At 35.7% G+C, this 17594-nt stretch overlaps 1 protein-coding gene across 3 annotated transcripts in view; it reads left to right on the top strand.

The window, feature by feature from the left end:
• HMCN1 (hemicentin 1) overlaps positions 1-17594 on the top strand; it is a 462896-nt gene that overhangs the window by 199745 nt on the left and 245557 nt on the right. For all 3 annotated transcript variants that reach the window (XM_003815598.5, XM_063598296.1, XM_063598300.1), the window contains exons 10-11: positions 140-261; positions 5170-5445. In XM_003815598.5, coding sequence (XP_003815646.4) covers positions 140-261; positions 5170-5445 — 398 coding nt within the window. The remainder of the gene's footprint in view (positions 1-139; positions 262-5169; positions 5446-17594) is intronic.

The raw sequence follows: 17594 nt of genomic DNA, 5'->3' as shown, positions 1-17594 counted from the left end.
AAAAGAACTCTGCAGTTTTATCAATTTATTTTCTTTACATTGTTCTTTTGAATGAACCTTCAAAAGAAATAGTGAATCATTGCTTTCAACTTGGTCTTATTTTATAGTAACTAAAAGTTTTCCATTTTCTTACCTCCAGAGAATCTGCCAGTGTGAACTTAGATATTGAAAAGGTCATTTTGTCTGACGAAGGTTTCTATGAATGCATTGCTGTCAGCAGTGCAGGTACTGGACGGGCACAGACATTTTTTGACGTATCAGGTAATTACCACTAATTTCTTTGCAGTTGCCCAAGTATTAATGCAGCTACGGAAATGGGATGTTTGTTAACCAGTTTGTGTTTATACAATTGTCTTTGTGATTATTTTATTATTGTCTATCTCTCCACTGAATTGAGAACTCAAATCCTGTCCTCACCATGTATCAGATACATGACTCTCCTTGGGCTAATTGTTTAAGAACTCAATGCCTTGGTTTCCTAACTATAAAAAAAAAAGCATAATAACAAGAACCGTCTCATGGGGAAACTGTGAGGATTAAATGATATGTAATATATGCAAGGCACTTAGAAGAGAGCCTGCCACATAGAAGCACTTAATAGACATTAGTGATTATTATTATTGTTATTATCATTATTGTCAGGGATTAATGAATAGTTTTTGAAATGATCATATAGCATTTTCCCGTGAGAAAATAAAGTTCAAGTGAAGGATCTATTCTAATCAATACAAGGTTAAATGTTCCCTTTTCCTCTTCCATATTCATAATGAGCAGAGCACTTTTATGAATACATTCTGACATTTAAATTGAAGATAATAATGAAAATGATTACATTCTAAGAACACAGGACCTCAGTGGCTACAATATTCGCACTAAGATGGGCAGAAGTAATGCTAATTATTTTACATTCAGATAGTATGTTTCCTATGAATAGATGGGAGATATAGTTCATATTATTTTATATACATTAAAATGAAAAAAATAATTTTTCCTCTCACATAATTTTCGGGGGAAAAAAGACTACCATTTATAATCAATGATCAGGATTAAGCCATTTACTCAGCATTTATCTATAATTGGAAACTTTGTTTTGGCTGAATGATTTTCTACCTGCCTTGTGGACTAGTGTTGCTATGTGTTTAACTGTAACCTATTCTGACCTATATATTGCTGCTGTTGAATTTATTACAATGCCTATATTGCTTTTAGTGCTGGTGTGCATTTTCTTCAGACAATTTAAGACAAAGGAAGTTTATAATTATAGGTATATCATATATTTAGAAGTCTAGGATTTGTTGTTCACTATCAGTAAGTTCAAGGTGAACCTTAAAGCAGAAGCATGCAAGTCAGACAAGCATGTTCTTGCAGTTAAACTATTTGTATTCTCTTACTGCTAGAAAAATAAAGTTTGTCTTCTGAAACAATTTAGCAAGTTGACATACATCACAAACTATTCATTTTTTCATGTCCAGTAATTATGAAAAGCATTGGAGTCATGTCAACATTCCTCAGCTTCTGGGAAAACAAACACTTGAACACTTGAGTATTTTTCCCAGCAATACTTTTTAGGAGAAGGACAACAGGGAAAGAGGTTTGAGTGAGTTGATTCAGACATCTTGCATAAATAACTGGGAAGTGCCAGGAAGAACTTGTGAACTGACTGTCATGAATTGGGCTTGACGGTGTCAGGAACTTCCATATGTATATTCTACACATGCCCTTCTAGTAGCCATCTGTGATCTGTGCCAGCCAGGCAATGGAATAACTAGGAAATTGTACTGTGCCCAAGCTGATTTTCAGGAACTGTTTTCCACTCAGTCAATTTAAAAAGAATATGGTGGAAATGGTGATGGCAAGGGCAATGACTATAACAGCAGAAGTCACAAGTGAGTGCCCCTTTGAACTTGAAAGAGTGGACCTTTTTTTTCTGGGTTAGCTGTTGCCTAGTACACCAGCCTTTAAGCTCCACTCACTTCTGAATTTCCCTTAGCCTAGGCTGAGGTCCCAGCTCAGCCACCCCACTGTAACTACTTATCAGCACACTGGAATCAGGTGCAAATTCACAGGATAATTAGATCTTATATTTTTTAAAGGGATATTAGGAAATAAAGCATTATTTAATACTAATATTCTCATGCCATTATGGATATTATTTTATTTTATAAAGTCAAGGAACACCCAAGAGCAGTTTAAAGAAAAGCCCAAGTTCTACCAATATGTCACCTCAATTTTTGCCAGCACTTTTTTTCTAGTTGACATGTTTGAGGACTTTTGGTTCAATTGAAATGTTGGTTATTGGGTTATTGATTGTTTTAAATGCACAACAGGTGTAGAAATCATTGTTCTTCTCTTTTATTGAATATAAACACATAGAATCTAATGAATAAAACTGCAGAAGCATGAAAAACTTATTCTTTTCATTACATTTGGTAGTTTAGTTTGATACTAAGTTATATTAATTATCTGTACTGAATTGTTTTACTAACACAATGACTTTCACCCAATACACACACACACACACACACACACACACACACACACACACACAGAGTACTAAAATTCTGAGTTTAGGTAAAATTCTGAAGAGAGAAAACTTGTCAAGGGCATGTCAGTGACAGGAAACCTTAAATTATAATTACAGAATATTCTTTTAGAAGGCTAAGATTTGGAAATAATCTTACACCACCTTATCATTTGATAGCTAAAGAAACAGAACCCAGAGAAAGCAAGTGACCCATTTATGATCAAATGGGTAGATAGGTAGTAAGATGTAGATTCCTGGCCTCCTGATTCTCAGTCTCATGGTCTTTACTTAATGTCCCAAGCCTATGCTTGTCATCTTTCCTCCCTCATTATTGAGGTTTCCTTTCTGCTACCCTAATCCTAGCCTGCTTTCACTCAGGAATGGCTGCCCTTTGTACTCCTAGAACAAGTTATTTCTGATAATCTGTAATCTTGGCCTCCTTCACAAACTGCTGTAATTCTCCCGCATCACTCCCCTATTCCTACCAAATTTATTCACATATGCCTAAATATTTCAGTGTATAATATTTATTGTCTTGAGGTATTTATGCAGTGGTGGTGTCGTATGCCATTATTTCAAATCTCATCTGCTCATGTATGTTAGTAGAAAGTTGGCATGTACTTATTTGAATTTATATTTGAAGAGGAACTAGAATCTGGGGTGGAGTTTGCATGCAAGAGGGTTTTTGGAGAGTTCTCTAGGGAAAAGCACCTGTAAGGGGGTGAAGGAAGTGGAAGAAGAGGAACTGTGCTACAGCTGCAGTAAGGGCCTACAGGCAGCTCTGGAGCTGGGAGGGCCCTGAATTGAGCCAGGAGAGCTGGGTCTTTCTTCCTTCATTAAGAAGTAATTGGATGTGGGCAGCACTGGAAAGGGGGGTCTAACCTTCAGCATGTTTGTTTCATAGGGATCTGAGAGCTAGAAGGAGTCTTTATGATAAAGTAATCATCTTATTTTTCAGATAGAAAAACTGAACTATTAATTTCACTAAATTGGCTTATCTAAAGTCACACAACTAATTAGGGGTAGAACTAGGTGGCCTATTATTACCAAATTTAGCAAATTAAAAATACAGGATGCCCAGTTAAATTTGAATATCACATATGTGTGACCCAAAAATTGCACGAGGCATATTTGTACTAAAATATTATTGTATTTGTATCTTAAATTCAGATTTAACAAAGTGTCCTGCATTTTACCTGTGAACCCTAGCCAGACTCCAATCAAAGCTTCCTTTGCCTGTGTTCTTTCCAATGGATTCACTAGCTATTTTCATAAGATATTTTGAAAAAAATAACAAAATAATTAAACATTATTTTTATAACTTAAAATAGCATATACTACTTAGAAATAGTTTGGAAAACAATGATAAATATAACAAAATATGGAAAACACATATATTATATCACTCAGAGATAACCACTGTGGTTTTGGTATATCTGTTTCCAGTCTTCATTCTAGGCTTATGATATTAATCTGTACCCATGTATAGTTTTAAATAGCACAGGGATAAAGTTTGATCTTGAGTATTTGACACACTTTCACATTAAACTAAAACAGACGCATGAATTTCTAGCTAGCATAGATCACTGCAGTTTTTATTGTTGCATTATTTATAATGTATTGCTACAGGAGATCATTTTAAAGCATTTGAGCAGAGAGAGCTTTGGAGAGAGAATTTAGATTCACTCTCAAAACTAACTAGAGCTAACACAGGAACAGAAAACCAAACACCTCATGTTTTCACTCATAAGTGGGAATTGAACGATGAGAACACGTGGACATAGGGAGGGGAACATCACACACCAGGGCCTGTTGTGGGGTGGGGGGTGAGGGGAGGGAACTTAGAGGACAGGTCAATAGGTGCAGCAAACCACCATGGCACACGTATACCTATGTGACAAACCTGCACGTTCTGCACAGGTACCCCAGAATTTAAAGTAAAATAATAAAAAGAACCAACTAACTAGAGAAACATGTGATTCTCTGCAGAAATGTTGGTTAAATATTTAATTAGTAATTGGCCTTTGACCATATCTGAAACACATGTGTCACTCAATGCCTTTTGTGTATATGGCTCTATGTGTACAATTTTATTAATGGTCTGTTCCTACTGTTCACCTGAACTTCATAAATCAAACTGTTCCCCATTTCTGCTTGAACATTTATCTTACTCTTCTGTTGTCCTGTGTTTCGTTAATGAGACTGTAACCCCCCTTAAAGATGATACTGTCATTTTCATGTCTACTATCCTTTGTGTGCTATTTTCTTTACAACGCTAAATACATATTTTTAAAATCTAAAAGTTCGCAAATGCTACTTTCATCAATAAAAACTTTGCCTCATTTCACAATCCTCAGTCAGTCAAGTTATACTCTTTTGCCATGCCTCTTTGACTCTCATGTCTATAATTTATAGATTTGGCTTGAGTATCCTTTGGTATGTAAATGTGTACTACTTTCTAAAGCATCCTTTAAGTGGTAATTTTGAGGGGGCTCATAGACATATGCATTAATTGAGTAAGTTCTGTTGCACTGCATCTTTCCTACTGGATGTTCAGTACATACTTATTCAGTTTTTAAACCACATCTGTAAGTGAGCAAAATGGCTTTTAGGTCTCTTGATTTGAATTTTTTGATTTCACACAGAGCCCCCTCCAGTCATCCAAGTGCCTAACAATGTTACAGTCACTCCTGGAGAGAGAGCAGTTTTAACATGTCTCATCATCAGTGCGGTGGATTACAATCTAACCTGGCAGAGGAATGACAGAGATGTCAGACTGGCAGAGCCAGCGAGAATTAGGACCTTGGCTAATCTGTCATTGGAACTAACGAGTGTGAAATTCAACGATGCTGGAGAGTATCATTGTATGGTTTCTAGTGAAGGTGGATCATCAGCCGCTTCAGTTTTCCTCACGGTGCAAGGTACAGTGCTTTGGTAACTTACGAATTATGACATCTTTCTGTCCTCTATTTTTAAAATTTTTGTCCTCCCAAGTTGGCTATCTGAGAGTGAGAGTATCTACTCAAATAATTACGGTTTTAAGTGATAGAATGCTTAACATACTCAGTGGTCTACGGCCAACAAAACTGGAAACTAAAATGTCACTAACAAATAGGTAACTTTAATACAATCACAGCTAATCGTAGTTGAAGATGTTTATTTTAAAACAATATAAAAATTGTCTCTGGATAAATAAATAGTTTTAAATTCTTTAATCCATCTTGTGGATCTTTAAAAAAATACTAATTTTATTAATAATTGGTCAAAAAACAATTTCTTCCCAATTTAAGTACTGTATTTTTGCATACATAACTAACTTGCCTTTTATTGTTCAATTGTTTAGTAATCTCTCACTAATACCTTTAAAATAAAGGTTTAAGATGCTTCTCATCTTGGTGAAATTTTATTGAAACATAAGCAGAGTTGTTTTTAACCTTATTTGTCTTACACACACACATACACACGCGAGTGCCTATTGAAAATAAACTAATTGTGAGCCAATTTTGAATTATGTATACATTGACTACTGTATGTTCCAATAGTTGAAAACAAGTTTATGAGCAATGTGGTTAATGGCTACTAAATATATATTGTTCAGGACCATGAAATGACGATCAGAAACCACTCCAAAGTTTCTCTTTCAGTGGAAACATATTTGGCTTCTAAATGTCTAAAGACCAGCAGGGAGTCTTAATGTAATGAACAAATTACTGTTGGCAGTTTTTCACTGTTAAGCTAAAAGGTTCAGTTGCTGCCTCAGCAGAATATTTTATTTCAGTTCCTTGATGTGGGAGACTGATTGCATCAGAATTGGGTCTAGCTATTTGATTGTGGTATTAGAAACAACTTTATAACATGCCTGAAGTAACATTCTCAGGTAACTTTTTAGCAAGGTTACCTAAGAAAATGACCATTCAGTTTCAAGGCTAAATCTTAGAATGTTATTAATGACAGAAAAGCGAAACTACCATGAGAATTAACAAAATGGTTGACATCTGATTATAGTTTTCTCCTTGGTAGTTGAAATATATGCTGCAATCAGAATGTGTGTCTTTTGTTAGTTGATCTGGGGAGTCGTCTAGGGAAATGTTGCTTTTGTAAATGATTCACCGCATTTCCACATCAAACTGCCTAGATAATATGAGTCGATCCAAGTTCTAGCAACTTGGGTTACTAGAACTCTGGAACTATTTTACCAAACTGATTGTTTCAGATAAAATAAGTGCTAATGGACTTCTGAAATTTGAACTTTGTTCTTTATTTGAAGTCCCTTAGAATGAGATTGTAAAATAAAATCAGAGCCTTCCTTGTTTCTCCACGTTAACGTTATAGTCCATAATTTTTCTATTTAGTGCATTAGAGCAGTGATTCTCAAACTTCCGTGAGTAAAGAATTACCCAAGGACTTTTTTTAAAATGCAGATTTCTAACCCCACATCAAGAGATTCTGTTTCCATAGGTCTAGTGTGTGGCCTGGGAATCTGCATTTTAACAGACTTCTCAAGTAGTTCCATGGACATTTTCTGAAAACAGCATATACATCCATCCTGCAGAATGAACCATATGATCTAGAAATGTATATCTTTAAGGGAAGCTCTTGACTCTCTTCTTGCTGGTAAAATAAAGCCATTATTATCCAACAATTTTAAAAAGTGCTGAGGTAGGATGTTATATAATACACAAAACATAAATAAAAAAAATGACAGTACATTATTACTGGGTAATCTGTACTAGTGGTGTAAATCTGTCTAGAGGTGTTATTTTATGGCCTGTCTAGTTGGCCTTGAGTTTGAAGGGCCAATTTTGATGATAAGGGATATTTCAAAAATCTAACAAAAATATAGTCTAGAATTGATAATACTGCTTAGTAACAATAACAGACTTTTGCAAATTGTGGCTATCTAAATGTATTATTTTATGGTTGAATGTACTATTGAAAAGCTATGGGTATTTGATGAAGTAAACTGCCATACCTAGAGGTAAAGTTTATGATAATATGAGAAATGATAAACTGTTGAGATTAAAGCTTACATTACAAATTAATTTCACTTTAATGCAGTTAAATCATTTAAAATCAGAAATAACAAATAGTTTTAGAAAACTTAAAAGACAAAATAATACTTGGATTGAATACATACTTTAGGAATAGTTTTCTTGTTTAAAGGGGAATCAGTAGCTTAATTCACAGCCTCATTTACGTTGTTATGCTTCCACTGGTATCTTTGGGAACTAGTTCTATCTGGAATACTTTTAAGAGTTAAAAATCTAGATTTTACAAGTTTTTTGTAGTAATTTTACAAAATATAATTAGCAAGAATTTTCTTCTTTAAGATAGTATATGTCTAATATTGCAGCCCTTCTTTACCTGACAATAAATTATATATAAAGACTTCAAAAAGACAAAGCTAAAGAATAGTAAAAACTAGCAGCAATTAACAGCAGCAAAAATCCTAGGAGGAATTTTATATGTATTACATATAAATATTTTTTATTATGTAAATATGTATATAGAATATTTATGTATATATTAAGATCACTGGAATGAAAATCTTGACAGTGCTCCATCCTTTTTCTGTTCACATGAAAGTAGGAAATATCTTTGTCCCTGTTTCGTAGTTTGCTCCAAAAAGAAAATGTTACTCTTTGAAGAAGCCAGAATGCTATTTTCTCATACTCATTAATAGCTCTAACTATCCAAATTAGGAAACTAGCAGGACAGAAAATGAACAGGCAACCTGGTTCCAGATAGAAAATTGTAACCTTGGATATATGTAACCTGGGATGTATGTTTCCCACCAATGAAAATATTTGAAAGCAAGAGAAACATCGATATGGGTGTCAGTTAGAAATTTTAGAAACAGATGGTAGCAGAGGGGAGCATCACATCTCAGCCAAAAGAGCTCCATAGATGAGGACTGGGCAAGGAGCCATGTACATCAGACTCTCACTCAGCTGCAGAGCTGAAAAGGGGGTTCAGCTCCTCCAGAACAGAAGCAGAGTGAGAATGAAGTCAAGTCCATCCAAACACTTTGTTAAAAGACACTAGTTTTGGATGAGTGTCACCTCATTTGAAGATGAATAAACAGAAAACTATCAAAATAAATAAAACAGTGGAGGGAAAATGAAGCATTGGACTTAAGTAGAAATACTGAGGAACAAAACAAGGCGGTCAGGGAATACTTAGAAGAAATGGATGCTTTGAAAGCAGCTTATTCTAGAGACTAGGGGAAAAAATATTTGGTCTGCCCATTGTCTTTCAAAAAGACTTCAATTCTTTTAGATGACAGTGTGTATTCATATGGTGTCTTAGTCTGTTTTTTTGCCGCCATAACAGAATACCTGAGACTGGGTAATTTATAATGAACAGAAATTTATTGGCTCACAGTGCTGAAGGCTGGGAAGTCCAAGATCAAGACTGGGGCATCTAGTGAAGGCCTTCCTCCTGCATCAGCACATGGTGGAAGGCAGAAAGACAAAGAGAGCAAGAGAGCAAATCTACTCCTGTGAGCTTTTTTTTATAAAGGTATTAATGTTTTCATGTGGACAGAGACCTAAACATCTCCCATGAGGCCTCATCTCCCAATGCTGTTGCATTGGAGATTAAGTTTTCAGCACACAAATTCAGGGAGACACATTCAAACCATAACATAAGGCAAGAACTGGCTAAGACAAAAGGACAATAATAAGTGGAATGGGCTGGACGCAGTGGCTCACGCCTGTAATCCCAGCACTTTGGGAGGCTGAGATGGGCAGATCATGAGGTCAGGAGATTGAGACCATCCTGGCTAACATGGTGAAACCCTATCTCAACTAAAAATACCAAAAATTAGCCAGGCTTGGTGGCACACATCTGTAGTCCCAGCTACTTGGGAGGCTGAGGCAGGAGAATTGCTTGAACTTGGGAGGCGGAAGTTGCTGTGAGTCAAGATCACGCCTCTGCACTCCAGCCTGGGCAACAGAGCAAGACTCCATCTCAATAATAATAATAATAATAGTAATAATAATAAGTGGAATGGAAGAAGTCAGAAAAGATTTGATTTTAAAAATGCAATATTTTAGTGCAAATATGTAATAGAGGCACTAAAGAGGAGAATTTATACTATATAAAAAATCATGGATGTGGTGCCTAAATTTGAGAAGTCTTTCAGAATATTGAAAATAACTAACAGTTGAATAATATGATTTTTTAAGTGGAAATTAGAAACAGAAGTTTAATCTAAAATTTATAGGAGTTTAGGAAACAAAGACGATTGAAACTAAAGAAATAGTCCAAGATATAATTGAAGAAAACTGTTCTAGGGAGAAAAAGTTGTCTTGAGTGAATAGATTAACCAAGGTAAATGAAGGGAGAACTTCATCTAGACACATCCTGGCTGAATTTGATATTACTAGTAGGAAGAATCTGCTCATTCCCCATAAGCATATGACTAAACCCATTGTAAACAGAAAGATAAAATCAGATTTGTGTCTGACTTCTTATGCTAAAAGTTAGATGATAATTGCAGTGGATATTTGTTATAGTTTTGCTTTTAGGGTCTGAATACTTTCCCTAATTTGTGGAGGAATTATTTATTATCTTGGTGGGAAGCAGAAAACAAGTGAGGTCAGATAATTCATTTTCCTTATTCCCTAGATCTCATGACCCACAGCCAGCCACTCATATGCTCCCAGTGGGACTTGGACTCTTGCCAAGACCACGAACACTTAAAAAATTCCAATTTTTGGCAGCATCATTGAATTTAGAGTCCAACAGCAGAAGCAAATGTCCCAGTGGCCCTTCACCATCACTTTAACAGACTGATGTTGGCTGTGTTCTCAGCAGTCTAGCCATACCATTTCTACCTGATATCCAGTTTCCTTTTGATTCTGTACCTCAAAAAAAATTTTCCCAATGAATTCCTTTTCTGCTTAAGTCAGCCAGCCTGGTTTCTGTTGTTTGCAATTGAGAATTCCAACTGACACAATAATAAGAAAGATGCAAGTAGTTTTGAAAAAAAAAGGAATCCAAGAATTTAATCTAGTTAAGTTGTCTTTCCTATGAAAAGCCATCAAAAGGACATTCTCAAATATTCAAGGGTTCAGGAAAAATACCAAACATATAGCTTTCTTAAAATGATTTATTAAAAATGCAACTTAACTGCTTGAAGTAGATCTTAAAAAGGAAAAACAAAAAAATCAAAATTGGAGAGGCCATGGTATGAAGAACTGGTGAACTTCCCTCAGTGGCTATTATCAGGCTCATTACCAACTCATCAAAAAAGCTTTGGGAAGCAAAGCTAACCTCAGAAACTATGGCCGTTTGAATCAGCCACACTGATGAGCATGTGAGAATGTGAATGAATTGATATGCTTACTTCATTATGAGAATTCCTTACCACGAGTATAATGGTACAATTAGACACAGGAAATTCCCCAGGAAAGGAATCCCCTCAAGTAGGGTTTACCACAAGACTCAGAAGTCCCGCTATGCAAACAAACAAATGGAAGCCAACACTGCTATGCTAGGAGAAAAAAGATATCTAGATTGATATATACAAAACATGTACATGATTGTTTGGGGGCAGCAGAACTATAAGTGACTTTTTGACTTGTAGTTTTTTTGTTTTTCTTTTTTAAGATCAAATTCAGGCAGTTAATTTTCATTTTTCATAAATCATTTCATACTTTTCTGTACTTGAAAAATTACTTAAATGGATTATTTTTAAACTTTATGTAAATAGGATTTAAATTTTCTTAAATACTCATGTTAATTTTATTAGAGGGTTGAATTATGTATGAGTAATTTCTTCTCTTTGTTTTCTAGATATTGAGAATGTGCCTTATCACTTTCATATTTAAAATAATTGAAAAAATAAAAGACAGTTTAAATATAAGAAATAACTAAGAACACAAATTAACAAATAATGCCTCTCAAAAAGAAAAGCAACAGCACTTAAGATAAAAATAGATTTTAGGTCAATTTATAAGAAGAAACATCTCCTATCTGCTTTATATAAATGGAAGTATAGATTATAAAGTAAGGATCTAGTGATATATTCCCTTAAATATTAAAAAGTTGAGTTCTAAAAAGTTTATTTTAGAGAAAATAATTCTTCCCAAGGTTTATTTGTAGGCAGCTCTAGTTCAAAAGTTTACTTTTGAGAAGGATGGCTATTGTGATTTATTTCCTACAGTTGCTAGTCATCTAGAAGCTTCTTTAATCAAGCTACATATTTTTCTTCTCTGAACACTTTTTTTTTTTTTTGAGACAGAGTCTCGGTCTTGTTGCCCAGGCTGGAGTGCAATGGCACGATCTTGGCTAACCCCAGCCTCTACCTCCCAGGTTCAAGCTATTCTCCTGCCTCAGCCTCCTCAGTAGCTGGGATTACAGGCATGTGCCACCACGTCAGCTAATTTTGTATTTTTAGTAGAGACGGGGTTTCTCCATGTTGGTCAGGCTAGTCTCAAACTCCCGACCCCAGGTGATCTGCCTGCCTTGGCCTCCCAAGGTGTGTATTTTTAGTAGAGACGGGGTTTCACCGTGCTGGCCAGGCTCATCTCAATCTCCTGACCTCATGATCTGCCCGCCTCGGCCTCCCAAAGTGCTGAGATTACAGGTGTGAGTCACTGCACCTGGCCCTCTGAATACTTTTTAAAGAGTATGAGATGTATTTAAAAATGGTAAGTTCATGGAATTTACTTTAAGACCATTAGTGTTGAGATGACCTCGCTTGGTCTTCAGAATGGATTACTTATAACTGTTCCACTTGTTGGGAAGTTTATCTCATATCTATAACATGTCAGAAGTTATTCTACATATTTTAAAAATCTATGTGGTACTTAACAAGCATCCACCACATGGAGTTATTTCTAAATTAAAAAGTGTCATAAAGCAGTCAAACTTAAAATGTTAAGTTAGAACATCTGACTGTACAAACATTCATATTTGAAAGCTTAAAGATCTGGAATTTTGTAGGACTGTGTTACAGAGTAAGTCCTTTAAATTCTTTCTGAACCAAAATGAGGTCTATGAAAAGGAATAAATGCAAAATTTCAATTGATAACTAAATTAGATTTTCTTGTAGGAAAAATTTGGTATTCACGTAATTTCTCTGCCAAATGTAATCTACTGTCTCCATGGTTAGAGGCAAGTTTCTGTTATAAAACATTCCAATTTCATGCAATAAAATATATGAATGAATATCATGTTTCAGTTACTTTTGCCTTTCATCCAAGGAATCTATGTACTATAAAGATGTTAGAGAACTTTAATTTTAGATGAAAAGAGTGATCTCTCTAAAACTTAAAGAAGAGAAATATTAAAGTGTCTTTAAATAGAACTTATAAGGAAAGACTAAAGAATTAGACTTATTTAGATTATAAAAGACAAAAAAGGACTGGGTGCGGTGGCTCATGCCTGTAATCTCAGCACTTTGGGAGGCAAGATGGGCAGATCATTTGAGGTCAGGAGTTCGAGACCAGCCTGACAACATGGTGAAACTCCATCTCTACTAAAAATACAAAAATTAGCCAGGCGTGGTGGCACATGCCTGTAATCCCAGCTACTCGGGAGGATGAGGCGGGAGAATCACTTAAACCCGGGAGGCGGAGGTTGTAGTGAGCCGAGATCACGCCACTGCACTCCAGCCTGGGCCACAGAGTGAGACTCCATCTCAAAAAAAAAAAAAAAAAATCAAAAAAGAAAAAAAGGATATGAATGACTTAATAAGTAATTCAAGTATATAAGAAAATTATTATATAAAAGTGATACACTGTGGACATTTTAATTTTCAGCAAAAATAGACCATGTGAATATGTGTATTCAGCCAAGTCTGATGGCTTTAAGTGAGCTAGTGGAAAAGATGTCTAGGTGTTGGAGAGGTTAAATGATAGAATGCAGTAGCAGGGAAAACGATACTCCTTTCTCAATGCATTGACTGCTGGGAAGAGAGTTCTAATAAGCAATTAGCAAACATATCAACCCACTGAATTATTTAAAGAAAGCTACCAACTAACTTTTTTAAAATTTTGGGAGTTCATATCATACTTCATCTAATCCTCACAGACGGCTGTTATTTACGATGGTCGATTTCAATTTACAGCACTTCTAAATGTGTAAATTTTTTTTTCCACACCAACAACCAAATCTCCAACTCTCTAGGCCCCAACTGGGTGTCCATCAATTTAATTCAATTCAGAAATCAACTCATTTAGCATGAGACCCCACAGGTTAAGGGCTTAATCCCACAAAACTGCACCTACTTTAAATGCCAAACACAAGCCCTGGGCTTCCTATACTTCTGATCAAGCAGGTATAAATCAAGGGTTCCCATAACCACTTATTCAGGTTCAATAATTTGCTAGAATGGCTGACAGAACTCAAGAGGCATTTATTTACTTTTTTTTTTTTTTTAATAAAGGATACTGCAAGAGGGGGAAAAAAAGCTGTTTTTCCCTCTACTCACATACCACTCAATACAACATTTCTGACATAGGATGTTTGCCAGTTTATTAATGAGGATATCATAAAGGACACAGAGAAGCAGCCAGAGGAAGAGATACATAAGACAGGGTCTTGGAAGGATCTGGACGGCAGGAGCTTCTGTCCCCATGGAGTTGGGTTGTGCTACTCTCCTGGCACTTAAGTAAAGTGTTTCCCTGAGCTCCGAGAGCCACTCTACAAATTGATTGAACCTGACAAGGCGGTTGTGGGAACTCTTGATTTACAGCTGGTTGGTCAGAAGTACAGGTGACAAACTATGACTTATGATTGGTATATGAAATGGAGGCACTTCACTCCTTGTGGGACTGAGCCCTTAACCTGTGGGATCTGATGCTATCTCCAGGTAGATAGTGTCAGAACTGAATTAAATTAGAAGATACACAACCGTTGTCTGCTGTAGAATTGCTTGGTGTGTAAGGAAATACCCCCATACATCTGGTGTCAGAAATATTCTGTTGAGTGGTATTAGAGTAGAGGGAAAAAATAGTTTTTTCCTTCCTTGTAGATATGACTCAGGTACAGTCAAATGGAAGTCGTGCATTGTACAAAGTATACGGGAGGTGGGCAGCATGGAACTTTCATGCCCTCTTCAGCCACTATACCCTCCCAGCACCTCAATGTGTTCAACAGCCCAGAAGCTCTCTGAAGCCCATAGTTTAGTGTTTTTATAGAAGTTCCATTATGTAGGTAGGATTAAATCATTGGCCATTTGGTTATTAACTCAATCTCTAGCTTCAGTATTCTACCCAGAGGTGAGGGCATGGGGATGAAATTTCCAACCCTGTAACCCTTCATCTTTCTGGTGACCAGCACCCATCCTAATGCTATCTAAGAACCTGCCATCCCCCAGTCATTTATTAGCATACAAAAAGACACTCATCACTCAGGAGATTCCAAGGGTTTTAGGAACTCTGCAAGGAATCAGGACAAAGACCAGATATATGTTTTTTATATCACAAGATCACATTATTGCCCCAAGGAAATAGAATCTCTGAAGGATTAGCGACTTTTCCTAGGTTACAAAGCCAGCAAGTGGCAGAGTACATATCTGAGCTAGTTATTTCCATTATTCTGCATTGTATACAGAAGTTTCTAGATATGCTATTAACAGCTCTAAAGAACAGGTAGATAAAGGAAAGTGGAAAAAAAAAAGAAAAGAAATGAAGGGTTCTTGGGTATTAACAGATAAGTGAGAGTACTTACCAAAAACCCTATGTTCTTGCTTATAAGTGCAAGCTAAGCTGTGAGTACACAAAGACATACAGAAGGATAAGATTGACTTTGAAGACTCAGAAGGGAGAAGGTAGGAGAGAGGCTAGGGATAAAAACACTCAGGTAATGGGTGCACTAAAATCTCAGAATTTACCACTGTATAATTCATCCATGTAACAGAGATCCACTTGTACCCCAAAAAATATTGAAGTAAAACTTAATTAAGAAAAATAGAAAAGGTACAAAGTGGATGCAAGTCCCTATCTTGTGAGTAAAGAAGATGGAAATGACAGCATTGTGTGTAATCACAGCTCAATTTTAATTCCCTACCACTCTTACTCCTCCTTTCTCTAGAGCTTTAGAGAATGGACCAGGTATATGGCAACAGTTTGGTGAATCCTTTGACTTAAATTGTGGTAGAGTAGCTGCTAAGGAGAGTTCTGGAGGAGAGGGAGCTGTAAATATGCTACCCAAACATGCATGCAGAGAAAATATAAGATGACTAGACAGTATACTCCATTAAGTCAGAGCTAGATTTTATTCAGTTTTGTGTCTTCAGTGTGTAACATAATACTTAGTACCCAATATTGCATGCAGTGCATGTCTGTGGGAAGACAATGAGAAGCAGAGTGTTTAGGCGTAAGAACTTTTGCAAGTATGGAAGCTATGTATGTCCTAATATGTACTAAAAAATTTTGGTTCAAATTTCCCCTAAACATTGTTTAATATTTTTTGTGTTGTTATTTTATAAATTAATTGTCCAACTAAGAAATAAATTATATTACTAAAGATTAGATATTTGTTGTATATAATAACATAAATAACTTGTTATTTTTAATATATGATGAAGGGGCTATGATATTTGACTATTATAAATAAAAATTGAATTAGAGCTAATATTACAAAGGAGGAATATTTATTTACTGCATCTGAAGAAAGGTGTGATATATCAGAAACATTTGGTTAATGAGAATGCAAAACTGGTAGATAAGGATTATGACAATGAGATCTTTATTTATGCTATGCCCCTAGGCACTACCTCATTCATACTATGTAGTAGGAATATATTTTTTCCATAATAACAAAACAAATAGTGAAACACATGAAGTACCTTGATTACAAACCCTTGCTAGCAAAGGTTAGAGCTGGTGTCTTATTTGTTCATTTGTTTATACATTTATTTATTCACAAAAAAAATTGTCAGGCTTTGTGCTTCTTGCTGATGATATAAATGAGGAGAAAACAACATCCATCTCCTCAAAAAGCCTATAAAGTAATAAAGGAAATTAGACAACAACACAAATAAATATTTACAATATGATGTTATAAGAGCCATATTAGGGTGCTACTGGAGCTTTTAATTCTGTCTCAGAGTGATGAGTAGAGATTGAGAAGGGCTTTGCAGAGGTGATTATGCCTCAGGTATCCACTAGAAGATGACTAAAAGGTAGAAGTCTTTGCTAGGAAGAAGTCAGGACAGTCTGTTCAGATGGAGAAAACTACACGTGCAAAGCAACAAAAGAATGAGAACACAGAAACATGGGCTTGCTAAGAGTGGAGGACCCAGCAGAACAGTGAGATCCAAACCCATGATGATGTGATTTTCTTTTCGCTCTTGTCTTTAGTAGTCTTTTGATATAGAATTGGAGGAATCATTTGGTTTTGTGGTTTTGTGGAATTGGTTCAGCAAAAAGACAGGGTAACTTGAAAAAATAGTGATTGCAGTTATGCTCTGGGAGATTTAGGCTGGATGAAAAAGGAAGAAAAGGCTAAAAGCATGGTCTGATACACTGGAATAAAAAAGGAAGTTCAAAGTGGTGACCATGATGAAGTTGAAGGAAGAAGTGTGGGAGTCAGGGAATGACAGCTGGAAGGATGGGAGATTGTGAACCTCAGACTGAACTTCCAAGGCAAGCGTTCTTCCAGCTACATTATGGTTGCTTCCCTGATAGATACTAAGGTAGCAAATAAATTTATCTATCAACATACATTAAAGGCTAGATTTTTTAGTCTTTCCTTCAAGAAGTGCTGTGTAGATCCACTTTCATATGATTTTGATTCTGTGACTTTTACATATTTATGTGAAGTTATCCCTTTTTTGAGCACTATAACCAACTTTTGATAGGCAAAATATGTTGCTGTTATTCAGTCTGTATTAGGAGACACATGTACATATGTGTAAAACTTCAGAAGTCTCCTTCTAATATGCCAGGAAGTAATGGTGCTAATTATGATTTGCCACTCTTTTCTAAGCCAAATGGGAAGGCAAGTCTAAACTTTGCCTTTCTGTCTTATTTGAAAATTCTGTGATTTTGGGAAATTGTTATAAATCAGATGCAGTAAAGAAAAGGCTGTGTGATAATCAGTGCTTGTCATC

The sequence above is a fragment of the Pan paniscus genome, chromosome 1 (assembly GCF_029289425.2).
Source record: "Pan paniscus chromosome 1, NHGRI_mPanPan1-v2.0_pri, whole genome shotgun sequence".
Lineage (NCBI taxonomy): Eukaryota > Metazoa > Chordata > Mammalia > Primates > Hominidae > Pan > Pan paniscus.
Note: the sequence above shows the minus strand (reverse complement) of the source record. Positions and strands in the feature narration are given on the sequence as shown.